The 12,599-nt window shown below is 51.0% G+C and overlaps 1 protein-coding gene and 1 non-coding gene across 2 annotated transcripts; one reads left to right on the plus strand and one right to left on the minus strand.

Annotated features, from left to right (window-relative positions):
- Positions 1–917: 917 nt before the first annotated feature.
- On the minus strand, positions 918–9,528 carry PSMB3 (proteasome 20S subunit beta 3). The gene is made up of 6 exons (XM_044248118.1): positions 9,420–9,528; positions 8,919–9,103; positions 6,153–6,260; positions 3,637–3,814; positions 1,948–2,042; positions 918–1,013 (listed from the first exon to the last, which is right to left on the minus strand). The coding sequence occupies exons 1-6, from the start codon at positions 9,420–9,422 to the stop codon at positions 965–967; spliced, it is 618 nt and encodes a 205-aa protein (XP_044104053.1). The 5' UTR covers positions 9,423–9,528; the 3' UTR covers positions 918–964.
- Positions 9,529–10,378: 850 nt separating this feature from the next.
- Positions 10,379–10,452, plus strand: TRNAN-GUU. Its single transcript has one exon. It is a non-coding gene; the product is annotated as a tRNA-Asn (tRNA).
- The last annotated feature ends 2,147 nt before the right edge of the window (positions 10,453–12,599 follow it).

Below are 12,599 nucleotides of genomic sequence, written 5' to 3' on the forward strand. Positions count from 1 at the left end.
GCTAGGACGTTGGCCGCCTACTTTCAGATCAGCCTGCTGAGCAAGGAGCACGGGCACCAGAGCAGAGCGGGTCCGCCATCAAGACCTTACTACGAATATCGAGAAGCGGACAAACCGCCTGCCCCTCACTTCTCCAGCTGGGTAAGACGAGCAGTGGCGAGGAGCTACATGCCTACGACACCTGTCCCAGCTTTGTCACCTCTGTGTATCTCCTGTTCTCTAGGTAAACGCTTAGCTTAGAAGCCAGGGGTTCTCCCAGTGTGGTCCTCGACCGGCAGTATCAGCAGCAGCTGCGAATCAGAAATAGAAACTCCCCAGACCCTCTGCAGGTTCTAAAAGAAACGGTTCTAACAGGCCCTCCAGGTGGTTCTGATGGAGGCTCAAGTTCGGGAGCCACCACCCCAGCTTGCAAGCTGGAATCATTTGGAAAGCTTTTAGGAGAGACAGGTACCCAGGCCTTTAAAAGCTAGTTAGGTCAGAATCTTGAGGGATGGAATCAAAGTATCTGTGACTAACATGCAGCCAAGGTTAAGAAACGCTTAACCACAAGGGTGTTACTTGTGGCTACTTGGCCCAGTTTTTTCCTGAAACAAAGAAAGATTTAAGTTTTTGAGCAGAGTACAGTGAAAAGGATTCTAGGCTTTGGGGTCAAATGGAATATGGGTTTCCATCGTTGCTCCTAAAGTGGCCTTGAGCAAATTAACTGCCTTAAGTCACCACGTTGATTAAATTCTAGGATGTGTGAAGCACTACCAGGCCTAGCACCCAGCAGGCACTCATCAAGGTCTACCAGCAGAGGGCGCTGCAAGTCCGTGAGAAAACCCAAGGGCTGTGCGGGGGCCCTGAGGAGCTCTTTGTAACTCCCCAGCTGGGGACAAAGATCTCTGGTAGGAGACCCAAACACAAAGAAGCAGTAGTGAAAGAAAAACTATTTATTTATTAAAAAAAAAAAAAAAAAAGAGGGTTAGTCCATGCGGGCCTTCAGTGTCCTGGTGGTGATTTTGTCCTTCTCACTGCAGGGGGAGAAAGTCACAAAACATCTACATGATTCTAGAATGCAGAACAAAGACCTGTGCTGCCAACTCTAGGTTTAACTGTTTTGTTCCTGTTACATTAATAGCCTGTCTGCTAAGCCTGGGATGAGAAAGGGGAGGAAGGAGAGGAAGGGGAAACAGGGAGTCCAGTGAAGGACCCCCACAGCGGGACCCAACCAGAGCCTAGGTGACTCAGGGCTTGATTGCAACAGCCCTCCAAGGAAGGGCAGGAGCCCCTGTCCCCCAAGCCCAGAGAACAAGTCACAGGAAGGAGATGTGTTGCGTTTCATCCCAAGGAACACAAAGGACCCCAGTGGTCAATTCTCCGTATCAGCCGCAGTCTGTTTGTCATAATTAAGCAAGCTCTCCCACGACAAAAGGGTCCAAAAGCTTATTTTGGGATGTGCCCCAGAAGAGCTGTTGGGAGGACTTCTACTTCATTGGATCAGGTTCCTGGAGGCAGCTCCAGACAAGTGAGGGACTATGGGGGATGGCAGGGAGGGAACTGGCTGGGGTTGGAAACTCTGTTCCGGAAGCTCAGAGTATCACCCTGTTGGGGCTCAGGATGTCACCCAGAAACAGGAGCTGGGAGGGGAGGGAGTCGCCTGGAGCTCCCAACAATGCAGTCGCTCCGCTGTGGCTCACCCCCACACAGGCCCCTGAGACTTCAGGGATACTTAAGAAAGCAGTGTCCACTGTGAGCAGGTGGGGGGGGAGGGCGGAGGACTCAGGGTCATAAAGCCTCACCTGACTGAGGCCAAGGGAACCAGGGTGGATTTCTGCTATCCCAAGCCTGCCACAAGTGCCTTCCCTCCCTCACACCTGCTCAGGGGGATGGAAAGAAGAGGTATTTGTCTGGGAAGGGAAAGGCAGGGGTCTGCAAAGCTTCTCTGCTCTTCCCAACTCTACTCACATGATGTGGACGATGACGCCCATGCCCGACACTGCGTCCCGGTCCACGGCATTCAGCATGGCTTGCGAGATGGTTTCAAACAGGTGTTCTGGATCCTGCCCACAAAACAGAAGCCTTGGCCCCAGAGCCTTGGACCCTAACTTGGCTTGACCCCTTAACTCTTTTTTTTCTGGTCTCAAGGTCCCCAACTCTGGCTATACCCATGCCTGAAGTGAGGGGTGGTTCCCAGGATGTGGGAAGCCCCCTCGGCTCCCCCGGAGGAAGCAGGATGTGTAAGGCAAAGTGAAGAACGTAAGCCCTGAGCTTCCTTCACTAACCAGCAGTGACCTTGGGCAAGTTACACATGCCTTTACTAAGCTCAATCCCTTCTTCTGTAAAATGAGGCAAATCCCTGTTCGACTTCCACATGCTTTACGATCTGTCTACGGGCTCTCCTCCCGGGGGTCACCAGGTACATCAAAACTTACCTGTCCAACCATGGGCCCACTCCTTCCAAACCTGTTCCTCCTACATCCTCCATCTTAGCTGGCTTGGCCAGAAAACACATCCCCGTTGTCTCCACCTCCCTCACTTCTGTTTGAAGCAACCCAATCCTCCAGACCAGCTGCTATGGCCGCCTCCCACCCGGCAACCATCTTTGCTCAGGCCTCACTCAGCGCCTCCTACAGGTGACCACAATCAGCCTGTGGCATCCACCCGCGGGCTCTGCATCCTGACTGCCTTTGACTTTGGGTACTAGGGAGAAGTTCAAGCTCCCTGGCATGGCATTCAAGACCTTTGAAGTCTCAGCCCACTCGTGCTCTCCACCATGATCTCACCCACACTCGGCCCACCTTCCAGCAGCCACGCAAACGCTCTCTACCACTGAACAACCTGACTCCTCGCACACCTTCGCAGAGGCTGCTGCTTCTGCCAGCCAGGCCTTCCGCTTCCTCGCTTCCTGACAAACTGCATTCTAACGCGCATCAGGAGTCTGTCCTGCTTTGTGAGACTGCACTAAGCCGGTGACGACAGATTGCCTGGTCTCCCAGGGCCCAGCGGAGCTGGCAGAACGGCCAGTACCCACTGTGGGGCACCGATCAGTCTTCACGCGTTTTCCTCCCACTGCCCCTCCCGAGCTGGGTCACATTATTATCTCCCACTTCCAGCTGGACCAGTGGGGGCACAAAAAGGTGGAATGTCTGACCTAAGAACAAAACTAGGTGACAGGTGGATCCAGGTTTCCGACCCAGACAGCCGGCGCCAGAGCCCATTCTGTGGAGCTGCCTCTAACCCTACGCCTTGTTCAGTGTTCGCTCCCTGAACGGAGGTGAGAACCCCGTAAAGCCAAGGGGAGAACTCTCTGTCGTTAGCCAAGTATCTGGTGGGGTCTCCTAACAGAAGGTGAAGTGAGGGGTGGTTCCCTGGATGTGGGAAGCCCCCTCAGCTCCTCCGAAGGAAGCGGGGTGTATAAGGGGAAATAAAGAAGTCAAGCTCTGAAATTCCTCCACTAACCAGCAGCGACACCGAGGCCCGCACCAAGGCCTGGCAGGCGGTTTCTGCACACCCTCCCGAGGCCCAGCAGCTGTAGCTTTCTCTCCTACCTGAGTCTCCTCACTCTCCTTACACACCACGGAAACACATTTCTCCCTGATAGCCAAGAAGGGGGGACACCTCAGAGCCCAGTCCTGCTCCGTGCTGCCGACTCACCATGTTGGGCTCCCAGAGGGACTCGCACATGCCGTACATTTGTTCGGAGCAGGTGCCGCTGACCACAAAGTCATCAGTCACCATGGGGCAGCCGATGAGGTCTAGAGAGCAAATGAAGGGCTTAAAGGTCTTCGGGTCCAACCCGGCGATGACAGGCTCCGTGTAGTAGGGGCCAAACCTGTGCAGACCAGGAGCAGAAAGAAACCACAACTCAAGAAAGTCCACTTTCCTGCTCAGGCCTACTCAGACAAGGCCCGGGCTCAGAGCTGGGGAAGAGCACAGAGGGCCTGTTTGGGAAGACCCACTTCCCCAAGGCCAGCTATTTTGAAGCCCTATGACCTAGGGCTCGACCTATTTATTTATTTATTTGACAGAGAGAGAGAGATCACAAGTAGGCAGAGAGGCAGGCAGAGAGAGAGAGGGAAGCAGGCTCCCTGCTGAGCAGAGAGCCCGATGTGGACTTCGATCCCAGGACCCTGAGATCACGACTTGAGCCAAAGACAGCGGCTTAACCCATTAAGCCACCCAGGTGCCCTAAATAAAATCTTAAAAAAATAAAATAAAAAGGCTTTGTACATTGCTCAAGTTTGAAATCATAGCATTAGCCCATGATATCCTACTGGAAAATCACTGACTTCATTTGGTCTTGTAGAGAAAGCTCCTGCCTAGGTAAGAACTTAGAATTTTCCAAATCAGCCTCAGTGTTCTGTATTTTTCTTTTAATATTTTATTTATTTATTTAAGAGAGACAGAGATAGTGAGAGAGAGCATGATCGGAAAGGAGGAGGAGAAACAGACTCCCAGTTGAGCAGGGAGCCTGATGCCAGGCTTGATTCCAGGACCCCGGGATCAGGACCTGAGCCAAAGGCAGACTCACTGAGCCACATAGGCACCCCATTCTGTATTTTTCTTATTTTTAGTAGACATGATGGAGTGCTGGCTGAGTCAGTAGAACATGTAACTCTGAAGTTTGTTTATTGAATCTCTGCACCGACTTATAAGCTCAGGCCACACACTGGGTTTGGAGTTTACTTAAAACAAAAACAAAAACAGAAATAGGAACCATTACACATATACCTAAATATGAGTTAATATTTACAAGTGTGTAAGACATTTCTCCCCTTCTATAAATCAGTTAAAAAAATCATTTAAGCCTTTCTCAATTCAGGATTTTCATAAACATGGTTACCACACATGACAGACAGTTCACAGCTGAGGATATTAACATACACCTAGAAAAAGGCAACCCTTTCACGGTTTTTATTTATTTATTTATTTATTTATTTTTTGTGAATATGAACATATATGTATTTTTTTTCTCTCTTTTCTTTTCCCCAATTTATTTATTTTCAGAAAAACAATATTCATTATTTTTTCACCACACCCAGTGCTCCATGCAAGCCGTGCCCTCTATAATACCCACCACCTGGTACCCCAACCTCCCACCACCACTTCAAACCCCTCAGATTGTTTTTCAGAGTCCACAGTCTCTCATGGTTCACCGGTTTTTAGATTATAATACTAAAAAGGTAACAGTATTGCTCTAGACATGGAAATGTCAAAAGATTTTTAGTTTTAAGAACTAAAAAGTATGTAACTTTTCCACAAGGTTTGAAATGATTTCAAAATAAAAAGTTTAAGAAGAGGGGGAGCCTGGGTGGCTCAGGTTAAGCCTCTGCCTTTGGCTCAGGTCATGATCTCAGGGTCCTGGGATCGAGCCTCTCTGTCTGCCCCTCTGCCTACTTGTGATCTCTGTCTCTGTCAAATAAATAAATAAAATCTTAGGAAAAAAAAAAGTTTAAAAAGAAAAAAAAGAGGAAACCAAGAACTCCACTTGTCTTTCTGCCACCCAGTTTAGCCCAGAGCTGAGTGGAAGTTCCTGTGGGGCTCTCCTTCAATCCCAGCTTCTGCAATGGATTCTGCAGCTGGGCATCTGCCTTCCTCGTCATGAAGTCTTCAAGTAAAACAGACAAAAATTCACAACCCCAATTCCCAGGTCCCGAGAATTTAGTGCCAGCAGAATTTGCTCTGACTACGGGTGAGACTCCAGGCACCTTTGGAGGGGTTAATTCTTTTTTTTTAAAGATGTTATTCATTTATTTGACAGACAGAGATCACAAGTAGGCACAGAGGCCGGCAGAGAGAGAGGTGGAAGCAGGCTCCCCGCCAAGCAGAGAGCCCGATGCAGGCCTCGTTCCCAGGACCCTGAGATCAAGACCTGAGCTGAAGGCAGAGGCTTAACCCACTGAGCCACCCAGGTGCCCCTGGAGGGGTTAATTCTGTTGCCTGGAAGCACATCTGTCTGCTATTTGCTTTCCCTGCCTCCTGAAGCAGCCCTTTCTGTCCTATTTGGTTGTCAGACAGGCCCACAGAAAACAGATGCAAAGAGGTTATCATCCTGCAAATAAGCAATGGCAGAAGGAGGAGGAATGGGCATCCCTCCATACTATGTACCTACTCGGCCAGAGGCTTCTGCCCGTCCCAAGTCGCTAGTCCCAGGCTATACTGCCACTCACCGCTTCTCATACAGGAGGTTGGCCACCATGCTCATGAGCGTGTAGGGCTTGATCTGCCGGCCTTCCTTCAGCTCATACAGGTTCAGCCGGAACTTGAGGCGCTGGGCCCTGTGACAGAAGAAAAATGCGGGAGTGAATGTCCCCTGGTGTCCACCCTGCAGAGGTCAGGAGGTGTGGAGGGAGACACATAATCCCCACCCCTACCAAGACTCCTGTCTTCCCCTCCCAGTGATTTTCTTGCCAGAAGTCCGGCCTCACATTAACGTTTCAGACTTGTCCAACACCGACCACCTATAAACATGCCGCTCTGTGAACACTGCTTTTCTCATACTCCTCTTGAGGTGAGAAAAGGGGAACCAAGAAGTGGATTTTGCCTCTTTCTTGAGGAACAATTTATGTACCCTAAAACGCACAGCTCCTTGGCACTCCCCGCGGGAGTCCATTTGCACACACAATGACAGGAGTGGACTGCAGAAAGAGCAGTGGGGGGAAAAAAAGAAAAAGAATGAAAGAAAGAAAGAAAAGAAAAAGGAAGGAAGGAAGGAAAGGAAGAAAGAAAGGAAAGAAAGAAGGAAAGGAAGTAAAAGAAAGAAAGAAAAAGAAAGAAAAGAAAGGGCAATGGACTGCGAGGGCTGACCTAAGCCTTCATCTTCCCAATTAATTTTTCCACCCATACGATGAGGGACACAACAAATCACCAGGCAGTAAGACAACGTATGGGGGGACAACCAGGTGCTTGGAAAACTACAAAGTCTTCTGCGAGTTAAGAAGCAGCAGCTGCTGTACTAATGGCCTGGAAGGTGCCTAAGCAAAAAGGCCACACCTCCCCCAGGGCCACAACTCAGAGCCCAGGACAGGGCCCTGCAGGGGGCAGACCAATGCCACAGCTGCCAGAAGCAAAGCAGTGACTGAGCTTCCTCTTACAGGTGAAGAAACTGAGGCCTAACAAAATTAGCTATCACTGCCCCCAAACATACATACTTGGTGAGAAACGCTCCTGAAGAAAAGGAAATGGTGTGAGGGGACCAGCTGTGACTGGAGAGAGGATGGCTGATGGGGACCTTTGCAGGGAAGGGAACTCAAGGCTGTCACCTTAATTCCACCAGGATGTGGCTGGGTTAGATCTAGGAAGAATTTCCAAGTTCTGTGCTCTTGAGACTGAGGGAGCTTCGAGGGAAATGAGAGAGAAAATTCTCTGACAAGCTTTTCACCCTTAACAGTGAAGTGTTCTCTTGATCTTCTAAGAACTAAGTTTAGGAACTGTTGTTTGTTGGGCCACCAGCTTCCTGCAGGACCTGCCACCTGTGACCACAGCATCCCTCTTAAAACCCTATCCTAATTCTTTCCCTCTGGCCTCTCTTCTTCCCCCCACCGCTAAATACACAGTTCGGCTGTCGACAGCAGCTAATTTTTCTCCTCTACATATTCTGTCTCTCCAAAATCTGTTCCCATAGGTTTAAAAGATCACCAGTGCTTCGCCAGCCCTGAGATATGTAATTTCAAGATCCCAACTGCTTGAAAGATGTTTCTTTTTAAAAAATTTTTTAAAAAGATTTTATTTATTTGACAGAGATCTCAAGTAGGTGGAGTGGCAGGCAGGGAGAGAGAGGAGGAAGCAGGCTCCCTGCTGAGCAGAGAGCCCAATGTGGGGCTCGATCCCAAGGACCCTGGGATCATGACCTGAGCCGAAGGCAGAGGCTTTAACCCACTGAGCCACCCAGGCACCCCCTGAAAGACGTTTCTACTTGGCTTGCCTCGTCCCTTTAAAATTAGGCCATCACCTTTCCCCTAAAACTAGCCCTCCCAATTTCTGTATTTCAGTCAACATGCTCAAAACAGAAATCATCTTTAAAACATTTCTGGAGGGTGCCTGGGTGGCTCAATGGGTTAAAGCCTCTGCCTTCGGTTCAGGTCATGATCGTAGGGTCCTGGGATCAAGCCCCACATCGGGATCTCTGCTCAGCGGGGAGCCTGCTTCCTCCTCTCTCTGCCTGCCTCTCTGCCTACTTGTGATCTCTGTCAAGTAAATAAATAAAATCCTTAACACATTTCTGGATTACCCACATGCCATCTACCGATCTAGATCCTAGTAGCAGATAAAAAAGACACAGATTCAGCCTCAATGCATGACTAATTTTAGTCTCACATATCCAAGTAGCCACTAAAGCAGGTCAGCAACAACTCCCAGAAATGCATTCCTTTCATTTCCCACCACTACCACCCCATCAGGACAATAACCCTCATACCTGGTCCAAAACAAGAGCGACCTATTTCATTTCCCAGATTCCTTCTCCTCTCAAATTACAAAGCCTCTGTCCACTAGATGACAAATCTAGCAGCTACTATGCACCAGCTAGTCATGGGTTAGTTATCTTTCTGAATGCCTTTCCCAACTAAACCTGGAGTTATTTAGGAACTGAGCACAAGCCTGAGAGAGACCAGCACTGAGATCCTGGATGGCATTCATAAGTTGCACACTGAGCAAGAAACTCTTAAGACTCTCCGTATCCTGGTCTGCAAAACGGGACAGCAACTTGGTAATGTAGCTAAGAGGATTAAAGGAGGCTGCGCATGTAAGGTACTTTACGAGTCTGACACTGGGTAAATGCCGGTGTAAGTTGGTTAGGATACAGTTCTGTATGGCTTACGGTGTCCGGTCTCGGATTCACTGGGGCTGCTTGGTAGATGACTGATATCTGGGCCACTCAAGACTCCAGGCTAGCCCAAGAAGAGGCCTGCGCGTGGGCGGGGACTCACGACACTTACACAGTCTGCACATCGGTGGCGAGCCCAGCCAGGCCTATGTACAGCCGATCGCCCATGGGAAAGATCTTCTGGAAGTCCGTGGTCACCATCTGGGCCTGGATCCCGAAGCGCCTGTCGGCAGCGATGGCCACACAGTTCTTCCCCTTCATGGCCATGACGGCCCCTCCGTTATAGGACATAATAGACTGCGGTAGACAGAGCGGAGGGGCTCAGCGCCAGGAGCCAAATGCGGCCAGAGCCCCCGGCTCGGCCCCCGATTCCCAAGGCTCCTGCCCTCACCGTCCTCCACTCCCGAGGCGCCTGCATACTCCGAACTCCAGCTCCGACATTAGCGCAGTGTAGCTGCGGGGAGCCGCCTTCAACCCCTTGGGCCCCACGGTGGTCAGCTTCCCTTCAAACTTCGAAAGACCACCAGGCCCTCTCCGCTTCCCAAGCGTCCCATGCCTCCCTCCCCCCACCTCAATCCCCACCCCGTGCCCCTCTCCCTTCTCCCCATCTCACCATGACTGCGGTGTTGTGAGACCTCCGACCACCACAACCCCACTCAACCGGCTACAGCCCGCACCGCGCAGCCACTCCAGCTGCTTCCTCTGCGTGCGCCGAAAGGCCGACCCTTCCGGGACACTTTGACTTCCTATTGGCTGTGCCTCTCTGTCAGTCATCAGCCCCGGAGTTTGGTTGAGAAGCCAAAACCGAGGCTGGGAAAGCGGAAAGTGAAAAGTCACTGTGAGTACGGAAGGGCCTGGCGCCGCGGTGCAAGCTGGGATCGCGGCGGACCCGGACTCCCGGACGCCAAATCCCGGGGCCGGGACCTGTGTGCACGTGGGCGGGTGAAGCCCGAAATAGGGGCCGCGATCCCTGCTGAAGGGCTGTGGTGTAGCTTATGTACGTGTGCATGGGGCGTATGACTCATGCTAGCTTCTTTCATTTATTCACACCAGAAATCCCTAATCTCTTACGTGCCAGGTACTAGGCTAGGCTCTGGACATTCACTGGCCTAGAACGGTGCCTGGTATTTGGGAGGTGCGCATTCAACACTTATTTAATGTTTTGAGGAGGAGGAGCAGGAGAAGGGCGTCGCGGGTGTACTGCAGGGCTGCAGGGCCTCGGCTATAAAGGGGGAGGTTTGGAGACCAAAGGTAGTTATGCTTTTTGGGACTCTTAGGAGGTCGACTTCGTGTATCCCCAAGACACAGTTCACCCTAAAAAGGACGTTTCGGGCGTCCCTATCTTATCTTCTTCTAAGAGAGATCCAGAGGAAGCCGGCGACTACCCCCTCCCAAAACCAGTGGAGGAGAGACGTGAAGGTCCCCCCTCCTTCCCTCCCTCGATCGGGACTCTTCCCTTTCTCCCCGGGTCCTGACTTCTCTCGCCTGATTGCAGGCTTTCGGTTGCATTCTTGCGCCGTCGTAGGCTCTCTCCCATTGACTCAGCTCGCCGCAAAGCTGCCGGATGTCGTAGTCTCTGTGGCGCAATCGGTTAGCGCGTTCGGCTGTTAACCGAAAGGTTGGTGGTTCGAGCCCACCCAGGGACGCGATCCTTTTCTGTAAAAAGAAAAACCTAAGCGTTATCCTCTCAACCTGTAAAGTGCTAAATTTCGCTTTGAAATGGCAGAGATTCCTTTTCTATAGCAAATCAGCAGATGATTGTGATTGAAAATTCGTTTTTGTTCAGTCAATGATGGGATAATTTCTCCAGCACTTTCCTCCATCGCCTACTTCCCACCCCACCCCCAGGCTGGATTTCAGGAAAGGCGAAGACAGAGGGTTTTGTCTCACCGTGTGTTCGTTTCAGGTTGCATTTTTCGTACGATTAAGAATGAATTTACAGTGGAGGTTGGACAGTTTTTCCATTGTCTGCCTCAATCGATGTTACAGTGTCGAAATACCGCGTTTGGAAGGGAAGAGAGTAGCGAGAGAGACAAAGACAGGGAGAAACTGGGGGAGGAAGCGAAAAGGTGAAAAAGGGAGAACACAGCTGTGATATTATAGAGACGGAAAAGGGACACGATAGAAAAGTAGGCGGGGTGAGCTGAAGGAAGAAAATGGAGGGAAAGGAGATGCAGTTAATATGAGAAGCTTCCAAAAAAGGAAAACAACAACAAAATTATTTTTTTTCTAGATGTACAGGCGGAGAAGTAGGGCAGAGGATGGAGAAATACAAACAGAAACTGACAAAGGACATTATCTTGGGGAGAGAGGAGCCAGGGACACGGGGAAAGATGGCCAAAAAATCACTAGAGGGACTGCCCCTCTCCTACCATCGTCACCATCTTCAAGGACATCTTATCTTCACAGTAGCTCTTGGCATGTGCCAGAAATCACTGATTAGATTTACCAAGTTCCTACCCTCTGGAAGCTTCCAGTCTGTGACAGACACAGTGATTCTTCAGCTAGAGGACTATGTGAGACACTACAACTAGCACAGAATGCAGGGGAGGCATTGGTGTCTAATGCAGCCAGGGCACATCCCAGCACCAGGAGCGAAGCAAAGGACTCTCAGGCTACCTGGCTTCTCCTCAAGATTGGGTTCAGAAGACACCTGTTCTGAAAACCTTTCCCAGGGCTCGCCACCCCCACCCACTTACCAGGTACTCACGGGGCTAGTGGGGACAAACCAGGGGGATACACAGTGCCATGGGAGCTAATGAGACATGCTAGATAGCCCCCACTGGCCTGTGAGCTCCTTAGAGCCAAAAATCCGGCTCATCAGCTTTAGGTCCCTGGTGCTAGTGCAGTATTCCACATTGGTACAGGACAGGTGCTTTTTTTGCAGGGAGACCAAAGAACTTCTGATGTGTGAAAGGTTGAGTCTTAGAAGTTCTCTGGAAAGGCCAGGGATGTGGAGACCTGTGGCCCAGGATGGAAATGATTAAATGAAGTTTTAGTGGGTAATGGGGTCTTCATCCCTCTGCCTTGTGGTTTGCTAGTGACTAGAGCTAGTAACTGAGGAACGAGTGAATGGATGCCTTGGCAGCACGGTGGGCCCCCTTGCTGCAACACTCCAGTATAAAGGACCAAAGTGGGGACTCATCAACCCTGTTCCAAGTAGCTGATATGCTCCCCCCCACACACACACCCTGGGTGCCCATATGGATCGTGTGTCAGAGATCTTCAGGAAGCCCCTACAGGTTTGCCTTGCCCCAGGATCATCTAGTTGGACAGGGGTGACAGACCAGGAGTCCCTGCTGCGCTGCCTCTCCGCAGGGCAGTTGGGGGACAGTAGAGAATGCACAAGTCTTCCCTGGAAGAGTTTGGGATGCTGGCAACAGGCTTGCCCTAGGGACAGTTGGTGTGTCCATCCCAAGAGCCCTCTTTCTAGGAGGGGCGGCAAAATCCTAGTCTTCGCGTGCAAGAACAGAGGTGTAGGTAACCAGGTTCCACCCCGGACCTTCTGCTGCGCGTTCTCAGACACACCCACTCCCGGAGGGTATCTCTCCCGCCCAAACTCTTCCTCCCTGCCCCCATTCGCCCGGTGTGGGCTGAAGGCTGAAGCTGGGGTCACTTGGCGGCCAGTGTCCTCAGGTCTCCTGGTCGCTGGCCAAAGGGTGAAAGCATTCAGTCTAGGGGGCCCAGCTTCGGGTCTGCCTGAGCTGCGAGTGCGGAGGGAAGAGGAAGAGGCAGGCACTCCGAAGCTTGCGGATTTGTCTCCTAATTTCCTCTCGAGCCACCCACCGTCAGT

This window comes from Neovison vison, chromosome 5 (assembly GCF_020171115.1).
Source record: "Neovison vison isolate M4711 chromosome 5, ASM_NN_V1, whole genome shotgun sequence".
In the NCBI taxonomy this organism is placed as follows: Eukaryota; Metazoa; Chordata; class Mammalia; order Carnivora; family Mustelidae; genus Neogale; species Neogale vison.